Consider the following 10074-nt stretch of genomic DNA (forward strand, 5'->3'; position numbering starts at 1 on the left):
TTTTGAGACGGAGTCTCGCTCTGTCGCCCAGGCTGAAGTGCAGTGGCTGGATCTCAGCTCACTGCAAGCTCTGCCTCCCGAGTTCACGCCATTCTCCTGCCTCAGCCTCCCGAGTAGCTGGGACTACAGGCGCCCGCCACCTCGCCCGGCTAGTTTTTTGTATTTTTTAGTAGAGACGGGGTTTCACCGTGTAGACCAGGATGGTCTCGTATTTTTTAGTAGAGACGGGGTTTCACCGTGTAGACCAGGATGGTCTCGATCTCCTGACCTCGTGATCCACCCGTCTCAGCCTCCCAAAGTGCTGGGATTACAGGCTTGAGCCACCGCACCCGGCGTGTCTTCTTTCTTAGCTCTCATAATAATCTGATGAAATAGACATCACAATCCCTGTTTTGCAGATGGGGAAGCTGAGGCCTAGAGAAGTCAAGTGACTTCTAAGTCACAGATTTTGTAAGTGACCAAGCTAAATTCAAACCCATGTCTGTGGGACTCCAAAGAACATTCCCTTTGCCCCCATGTCAGAAATTACAGAAATGTCTCTGACATTAAAGGTACATAGATACGAGATGCTGCCTTACGGAGTCTGAGAATCATCACTGCTTCTTTCACTCACTGGCAGGGGTAGGGAGGCGTCACTAAGCATCTTTTCCCCAGAAATCCTAAGAAAAGACAAACAACCCAGTTATAAAATGAGCAAAGGATCTGGATAGACATTTTTCCAAAGAAGAAATGTAAATGGCCAATAAGCAGGTGAAAAGATGTTCCATATCATTAGCCATTAGGGAAATGGAAATCAAAACCACAATGAGATACCACTTCACACCCACTAGACTAGCTACAATCCAAAAGACGGACAATAACAATGGTGAGGAAGGCTGGGGAAAAATGAAGCCCTCATACATACATCGCTAGTGGGAATGTAAAATGGTACACTTTGGGAAACGGTTTGGCAGTTCCTCAAATTTAAATGTGGTGTGATCATACGACCCAGCAATTCCACTCCTAGGTATATATGAGAATAGAACACATATATCCACTCAAAAACTTGTGCATGAATTTTCTCAGTAGTTGTATTATGACCCCAAAGTGGGAACAATTCAAAGGTCCATCAGCTGTTGAAGAGATGCAACATATGTGGTCTACCTATGCCCTGGAATATTATTCAGCCTTAAGAAGCAAGGATGTCTTGATATGTGTTATAGCACAGATGAACCTTGAAAGCATTAAGATAAGCAGAAGAAGCAAGAAATAAAAGGCCACATATTATATGATTCAATTTATAGGATATGTCCAGAATGGATAAATCCAGAGAGAGACAGTAGATGAGTGGTTGCCAGGTGCTGGGGTGAAGGGATCATGAGGAGTGCTACTAACAGGTATGGGACTTCTTTTGGGGATGATGAAAATGTTCTGGAATTTGGTGATGGTTGCACAACTTGGTGAATATACAAAAACCACTGAATTGTGCACTTTAAAAGGGTAAACTGTATGGTATGTAAATTATATCTCAATAAAGCTGTTATTAAAAAACTTAGTCTGCTGAGTGCGGTGACTCATACCTGTAATCCCAGCACTTTGGGAGGCTGAGGCGGGCAGATCACGAGGTCAGGAGATTGAAACCATCCTGGCTAACACGGTGAAACTCCGTCTCTACTAAAAATACAAAAAACTAGCCGGGTGTGGTGGTGGGTGCCTGTAGTCCCAGCTACTTGGGAGGCTGAGGCAGGAGAATGGCGTGAACTTGGGAGGCAGAGCTAGCTTGCAGTGAGCCGAGATTGTGCCACTCCTGCCTGGGTGACAGAGCAAGACTCTGTCTCAAAAAAAAAAAAGAAAAGTCAATTGCAGAGAGGAGAGATCATCTCAGCCCAGCAGGAAGGGCTGTGGTTAGGAGAGAACGGGACTAAAAGTCAGAGACCTGGGGCCTCTCTTAGACTTGACTAAGGGAGCCTGACTCTGCGACTTCCTAGCTGGGGTCTCTCTGGAGAGCCCTGCCCCTCTTTGCCTCTTTGCCTCTGCCTCTTCTTTTTTATTTATTTATTTATTTTTGGTTGTGGCAGGTGTGGACAAGCTATTTAGGCAGCTTTGGATTCTTAGGTGCCTACCCATTTAAGAGGACAGTTTCCCTGCTCTTGCCTGAATTGAAGGTCTGCTATACAGCAGGGAATAACACAGGGAGTGCAGGGCTCCTCGCTCCATTAAACAACAACAGCAAAAACAAAGAGCCAAAGAACTCGAAACAAAACTCACACCAGGGAGAAGAACAACCTTGTTCTAGTTGTCTGGCGTTGCTGATAAGCCATTGGAGAGTTCTGTAGAGAGGCCACTTTGGTTTTCTAAGTGGGGACACAGGATAATGGCAGTGGTGTGAGCATCTTGAGCCTGGGTTTTTCCTTTGATGCTGGGCTCTCGGACCAGGTCCAGTGACAGTGGCTCTCCAGACCCCTGGTGTGCAGTGTGTGGCTAATGGCTCTTATAATGAGAGATTTATGACTTGGGCTTTCAGATGCTGCCCCAGCCTCATTTGTCCAGCTCACAGTGGAGCCTGTAATCATTTCTGCAGGCTCCAGCTCCAGGCTCCAGACATTCTGCTCTGGCCAATTCAGCTGAACAGATGAGAAACAAGAAGCCCCACAGTCCCACAAACAAGAGTCACGTTGCTGCTGGGGAAGGAGAGGAAACCCATCCTGACATCTTAGGAAAATATTTTTGTGTCTTGTTTACATAATGAATCTGTCTGTTAATGAAAGAACCTGAGCTGACAAGTTTTTTGGTCTCACCGAAGTGTGTGGCTTTGCAGTGGGCTGAAGGCACCTCCAGGTCCTCTTTTGCAGGAAGTTTCAAAGACGTCCCATTTTTCTTCCTGGTGGGTTGCTTGTTCACCAGTCCTGAACTAAAAGCAAATAATTCATCCTTGCTCATCCTACAGAAAGTCACCTGGCTAATGAGTCTGGTAACTGAGACCCTGTTGTAGCGTGGATCTCTCTTAGAGCGAAGCTGAGGTGGTGGTTGGGGTGGCGGCTGGGGGTGGCATCTCTTTGTGGCCACTGTTGTCCACAGAAGCATCCCAATTTTCTGCCACCCACCTGCAAGGGCAGAAACAGTCTCCTCTGAAATCTAACCACACTGTGACTTTCAATACTATGTAATAAAGATTCTTGTTCAGTGAGCTTGACAAAGGAGGGAGTACATAGTGAAGAAAATGATGGCGTTTTCCACTTAATGGGAGAAGCAAGCTAATGGAGACTGCCTCACTCTCACATGTACTGTCCCTCTTTGGCCCCCAGCTCTTGTAGGATAAGCCCTCATGGCAGAGCTAGACAGCACCCTAGGGGTCATACAGGTCCGTGCACTCCTTGCCTTGCAGATGAAGAAGCTGAGTCCAGAGTAGGGGCTGACATGGCTGAGTGGCCAGGTGGGATCTGGAGCCTAGTGTCCTTGCTGTCTGGACTCTTCTCAGCATATCATGCTGTGTCCTACTAAGGCTCCCCAAATGGGGACTAACTTGTCGTCTTTCAACTTCTCCCAGTGCACCTTCTTGCTGCCTAAGCCCTGACTCTCCGCTTAGGTGAGGCTCTGCATTTCCTGGTCTTCCCAGCAGAATTCCTGTCCCTGCTACCCAGGTCTCAGTTCTCCCTGACCTGGGCTGCCTCCCAGCTCTGGAATCTTTCTGAGAGGAGAGTGCCTCCTCTTCCTGTCACACTGATGTCCACATTGAAGGTGTTTGAGTTACACAACAGAGACCACCTGTGTTTAACTGCTTATGTCCATCAAGGTCTGAAAACAAGGCCTTCATTTTTATATCCTGCTCCCTCTGCTCGTGTGGTCATGAAGGGAGGAAGGAATGTTTTTAAAGATGGTTTTAAGATTACTACCAAATTTATCTATCCGTAGATCTATCTCCTTGCCACCCCCACCTACCGCTCAAAACAAGAACTAGTTTGTGCTAAGAAAATATTATATAATAAGATCAAGAACTATAAAATGAAAGGCAAAATACAATTCTTAAGAAGGAGTTGAAATCAGGGACTCGGATACACGTTTGTACAACCATGTTCATTGCAGCATTATTTGCAATAGCTAAGCAGCGACTAGTGTCCACTGATGGATGTAGGGATATGGACATTGTAGGATACACATTCAATAGCATATCATTTATCCTTAAAAAGGAAGGAAATTCTGACACATGCTGCAACACGGGTGAACCTTGAAGACATGCTAAGTGAAACAAGCCACACAAAGGCAAATACTGTATGATTCCATTTGTATAAGTTTCCTTGAGTAGGCAAATTTGTAGGAATAGACAGTAAAACAGTGGTTGTTAAGGGCTGGGGGAAGGTGGGAAGGGGGAGTTAGTGTTTAGTGGGGAGAGAGTTTCCATTTTGCAGGTTAAAGAGTTCTGGAGATGGATGATGGTAACTCTTGCATGTTAAGAAAGTACTTAATACCACTGCACACTTAGAAATAATGAACATGGTACATTTTATGTATATTTTACCACGGGTTTCAAAACACGAGACAATTCATAAGAGAAAAGAAAATGGTCAGATCCACATTGCATGGAAAAATATCTCTTTATGTATGTCATCTCCTCATTAGACTGTGAGTTCTTCCAAGGGAGGGATTCCTGTGTTCTCTGCATCATTGCTATCTCAGCACCCAACTCAGGCCCTCAAACATGCTATTTTGTCCGTAAATGTGTGTGGCTCTGAGATAGTGGCGTGATCACATCGACGCGGTACCCACGAGCGGGGTGCTTTCACGTGCATTATTGTATTTGGTTGTCGTCATCATCCTTGAGGCTGGTGCTCCTGCTCTGTCACCAGGAGATACCCCCACTCCAGCCACAGGGAAAGCGAAGCTGGAACACCCCACGCTGGCTGCCAAGGGCCAGAGGACCGTGCTCCACACTCCAAGGGTCTCAGATTCAGCTAGACCCCAAGTGACTACAAAATTCAGTAGAATAGGCTTTTACAATGTCTTCATTATAACCCATAATTTTCTGAGAGAGATGAAAATTATGTGTAAAACTGTGGCTAATAACACATTGTTTTTTGAGGGCCCGTTCTGTGGCAGCACTGTGCTGAGCCCATGAAAACCTTTATCTGCCTCATTTAATAATTCCCAGCCCAACAAAACCTATGCCAGCCTCTCTCTTAGAGAGGAACAAACAGAGGCAAGGAGGTTACGTGGCTCATCCAAGGTTAGACAGCGTTAAAATGTGGTGGCACCAAGTGTCAACCTGGACCAGGTGTCAAAACTCAAGCAGCTCTACTTTTGCCTTCTCCTCATCATGTACAGTGATTATTCATATTGCAAACTCGCAGCTTTAGTCTTACGGGAGGGGTGACACCTAGTAAGAGACATAAATGGAGCTCAACTTCCTCACCTGTAAAATAAGTAGTCATAGTGCCCTCCCTACAAGGTCATTCCTTCCATGAAAGGAGATAACACCTGTCCAGCGTTTAGCAGGTGTGTGGCTCACGATAAACGTGCAATGCGTTTTAGCCATTATGATGTGACGGAGACCCTGACCAGACGCAAGGGGCTTGGGATTATCCAGTGAAATTTCCATTTGTCTTGTGTTTGTGAAACGGCTTACAAAGCCACTGTGCATTTATATAATGACCCAGGCTTTATCCCAGGAAATAAAACTGCTCACCTTATAAAATGGTGTATTTCATTGGAAAGGCAGTAAGTTATGCAATTTCTCACATTTCCCCTTTACTTTGGCAGTGGGGAACTCACCCTGTCGTTGGGATTCGTCTGTGCCAGTGCCGTCTCTCTTTTTGTTTGTTTTTGAAATGGAGTTTTGCTCTTGTTGCCCAGGCTGGAGTGCAATGGGCCATCTCGGCTCACCGCAACCTCCGCCTCCCGGGTTCAAGCGATTCTCCTGTCTCAGCCTCCCAGGTAGCTGGGATTACAGGCATGCGCCACCATGCCTGGCTAATTTTGTACTTTTAGTCGAAATGGGGTTTCTCCATGTTGGTCAGGCTGGTCTCGAACTTCTGGCCTTAGGTGATCTGCCCACCTCGGCCTCCACAAAATGCTGAGATTACAGGCATGAGCCACTGCGCCCGGCTGCCAGTGCCATCTTTAGCCCAGGTTTTCGAGTTTGATTCAGTGACTTCTCCATCCCATTATTTGCTTTTTTAAAAAATCAGTTTGTTTTGCTGTTTTTAAACTGCATTATTGACTATAAGCTACCTCAAATTTGGTTGGGTATAAATTATTAAACAACGCTCATTATAATTTAGTGTCAAAGATATTTCACTAGATTGAAAACCAATCATTCTTATAAGAGCTTGCATGGTGAATTTTTATATTGCTCAATTTTCTATGTAAACCGTTTGTAAAAAAGAATTGGTAGCAAGTAGACTAATCACCAGTGTGATGTTATCTGGATACATTTTAATACTAAGAAAACTTTTAAATAACTCTCATGCAAACTTGTTTTACTCATCAAAGAAGCCTCAGATGTAAACATCAAAGAGATGATTGCTGCTAACAAGAAATGTCACAAGGTGGGCTTGTATGCCCCTCCCATGGTTGCCCTGTAAACATTCCGGTGACTTCATCACACATAGAGCTTTGAGGTTCTTTGGCCGAGGCTGGAAGGTGGAAGCCTGACTCATTCTGAGCCTAGTTACAGAGGTAAACTGTGGCCATTTTTTTCTTTCATCTAGCCAAATGCATCCTTGTCATTAAAAGACCTTTGAAACTGAGTAAAATGGCTTTGAAACCTCAGTAGAATATGCTCAAACTGTCTGGAGAAGGTATGTTCTAATTTTTTCCCACAGCTATAACCCTTGTTAAAATATAAAGTAATCTGTTCGTTCTGTCCACACTGAGTGTCTTCTGGGCCCAGTACTGTGTGAGGCCCCAGGGGAAAGGAGATGAACCAGGTATCTCTGAAGACCTGGGCTAACTTGGGGAGACACTCAGGAACAGATCATTACACAACAGCATGAAAAGGATGCACGGTAGCGCCTGTCGGGGGTGCTGGTGTGGGCTGGCTGAATAGTGTTCTGAAAACGATATGTTCCAGGTCTAACCCCTGATACCTGTGAATGTGACCTTATTGGGATAAGGGCCATTTGGATAAGGACCTTGGCAGACGTCATGGAGTTAAGATGAGGTCACGCTGGAGTAGCGTGGGCCTTACATCCAATGACTGGTGTCTTTATAAAGTTTTGGAGGCACGTCCAGGGACGATGGCCATGTACAGGTGGAGGCAGAGATTAGAGAGGGGCTGTCCCAAGCCAAGGGACACAGAGGATGCCAGCAACCACGGGACACTGGGAAGGGCAAGGAAGGGTCCCCCCCTAGGGCCTTCAGAGGGAACACGGTCCTGACACCTGGATTTCTGGCCTCCAGAACTGGGAGGCAGTAAATCCCTGTTGTATCCAGCTGTTCCCTTTGCGGTCACTTTTCACAGAAGTCCTGGGAACGAATGCAGGCCCCAGTCCAGCTTGGGGGCCATGTGGGGTAGCGGCGGATCAGGACGTCCTTCTAAGAGAAGCGATCTTGAGCCGTGTCACAGGTGAGGAGTTAGGAGTTAGCCCAGTGGGGGAAAAGGTGAAGGCAGCACTCACCGTCATCAAGCCAGCCACCTGTGGGAAGCAGGCTGGGTTTAAGGATTTCTAACCTGGGCTCCTTGAACTCCCAGGGTCCCCCTACATGTGTGCTTCGATTTTGTACCTTTTCTTGGGGAGAAACGTGTCCCTTGCATTTGAGTTTCGAAGGACCATGTGGCCTTCACAGTCACACACTGGCAATGTCAAGGAGGTTTGGCAGGACCGGCTGGGTGATAAGGCTGGTGGGGTCACCAGCTTGATTGTGACCTTGCTGACACCAGCAGGGCAGGGAGATGAACTGATGCAATGGAGCAGAGCCTTTCTCTCAGGAGCAAACGGTCTTGGCCTTGGCTTTCAGCTGGATGTTGGAGGTGAGGAGGAGGGTGCGGAGTAGGCTCCTCTGTTTCCAGTGAGGGCAGCGGGAGGGTAAGGAGGATGTTGCCTCAGATGAAGTCAGGCCTTTGGTTTTTGCTCGGCCACTGGCCAAGGCGATGACACAGGAGGAAGAAGGGACAGAGAACCATGAAGGGGCCTGGTTGGTTTCCTTTTGGAAAAGCTGTTTGAGGCCACTTGGAGGCAGCTGGCTCTGAAGCGGTGCTCACGGAGGGGATCTGGCCTCTCCTTGGCTGGATTGGTCCCTCAGGTTTGGGAAGAGGGCACAAAGGCAGGACAGAGAAATGTCAAGGAGAGAACCCCCCAAAAGAAAGTAAGATACAGTAGCCAAGAGGAAAAAGACAGGAGATGAGAAGTGGAAGACAGGAAGACTTCCCAGAGAAACTGGATAGTCAATAGCATCAAATCACACCGAGATAATTAGCTGAATTTAAAGCTGAAAAGTGATTCTCTCAGAGAAACATCTGTTTTAAAATATTAACAAGGAGTATTGTTAAAAGGATGGTGAAAATTCGAATAAACCTTGACTTCCATAAGACTAGAAATAAGAGAAGGCATGTAAAAATCCAAGAAGTAAGAATTTGAGTGCCCCTTCCCTGCCTCTGACACTAATGATGTAGGTAGGAGAGTAAGTGTAATTATTAAACAGACTGAAGGCCTCTGGGCATTTGCCATTTGCACATTTCTTGGGTGGATCAATTCATGAGGCAATATGTGATGGTGCTTGTCTGCTACTTTTGTAGACAAGCCAAGCAGTATTGGGCAACAGATTGGAATTGGACATAATTTTTAACCATATTCTATGCTTCACCCAATATTCTACTTGCTATTCTCCAAATAAGCTAGATTTTTCTGCTTTTATACTTTATCTTAAGCCGTTCCTGCCTTTCCCTTTGACTGTGGCTTGGGATGTGCCACCGTCCCTCTCCACTCCGTTCACCTGTGTCTAAACCCAACCCCATCTGACAAGGCCATGTCAAGTGTCTCCTCCCTCCCACCAACTTTTCCTGGTTCCCTCTGCTGGAAGGGCTCTGTCTGTGGCTTATTAAGGCCAGGGATAGCAAAGCCGTGACTTTCTCTTAGAGTTGCTGGAAAAAGAGAGCATACCTTTATCTCTCAGCTCAGGGCCCCACACGCCCTGAGCACTGCCTAATTCCTGCTCAGTTGAATTCCGTTGCTGAAACACACACCACCCTCCAGGCAGGAAACTGGGATTCTCAAAGTGCTTGACTCAGGGCCTGGTGGTATGTTGTAGCCTCTGGGAAGGTTTGGATGTGTGGGGAATGGTTTTGGATGTGTGGTTCAGGCTGATGGAGATAGCAGTGGATGCAATCCTTTCAATCATCTTAGGAGAAAACAGCTCTTGGCACCTACTAGTGAACACACACATTCCCTGGGTACAGAGCGCCCGCGTCCTGGGTAGCAAACACAAGTGAGTCATAAACCAGCAATAACTTTGGGGGGCTAATTGGGCTGGTTTTTAATTACTTTCAAAATAAAAGCATGCTGGCTTTCATGATTTTTTTTTTTTTTCCTATGGCGGTTTTATTTAAAGTGAAACCATTGATGAAAAGCCTCATTGAGATTCCCATGCCCACAGACTAGGTGTGATTTTTCTAAAAGTCATGGAGTGGTTTTCGAATCAAAGCATTATGATTCTCTTCTGGGGCTTCAGACTCACCATCTGTAAAAGATGTCTTAAGTTGTCTTAGATCAACAAGCACTCCTGGATGTGAGCTGTGCCAAATGTCCTGGAATGCTTGCTAAAGCATAGGGCTGAACCTCCTCAAAACTCCTCATTTGTTAGGTCTGCAGGTCAGTAGGTGAGACCCAAGAATGTGAATTTCTAACAAGTGCCCCCATCGTGTGGATGCTGCTGGTCTGGGGACCACATTTTGGGAGCCCTCGCTGTTGAGCAGCAACACAGGGAGGACCCTGTCTCGGGTAAGGTTTCCAAGAGGGCAGTGGGGTTGGGCTGTTCTTCAAGATAAGAACCACGGAAGAGTGAGGGAAACCTGATAAGGAAGGGGGAAGAGCCAAACAAGGATGTCAGGTGAAGTCAGGCCTTTGGTTTTGCTCTGGAGTGTAAAAGGCAGAGTTGTCCTGA

At 46.4% G+C, this 10074-nt stretch overlaps 1 protein-coding gene across 7 annotated transcripts in view; it reads left to right on the plus strand.

Moving 5' to 3' along the window:
- Positions 1–6576: 6576 nt before the first annotated feature.
- Positions 6577–10074, plus strand: part of CUNH10orf90 (chromosome unknown C10orf90 homolog) — an 88224-nt gene continuing 84726 nt past the window's right edge. For 2 of the 7 annotated variants that reach the window (XM_017858738.1, XM_017858736.1), the window contains exons 1-2: positions 7873–7945; positions 9775–9911. Coding sequence is in view for 4 of the 7 variants with exons in the window: in XM_017858731.1 (XP_017714220.1) it covers positions 6752–6773; positions 7436–7540; positions 7859–7945 (214 nt within the window). In the remaining 3 variants the exon portion in view is untranslated. Of the gene's footprint in view, positions 6774–7435; positions 7541–7858; positions 7946–9774; positions 9912–10074 lie in introns of those variants that run through there. The other 5 variants (XM_017858731.1, XM_017858734.1, XM_017858732.1 and 2 more) reach the window with 5 other exon arrangements.

This window comes from Rhinopithecus bieti, unplaced genomic scaffold (assembly GCF_001698545.2).
Source record: "Rhinopithecus bieti isolate Rb0 unplaced genomic scaffold, ASM169854v2 scaffold_42745, whole genome shotgun sequence".
Taxonomy (NCBI): Eukaryota; Metazoa; Chordata; class Mammalia; order Primates; family Cercopithecidae; genus Rhinopithecus; species Rhinopithecus bieti.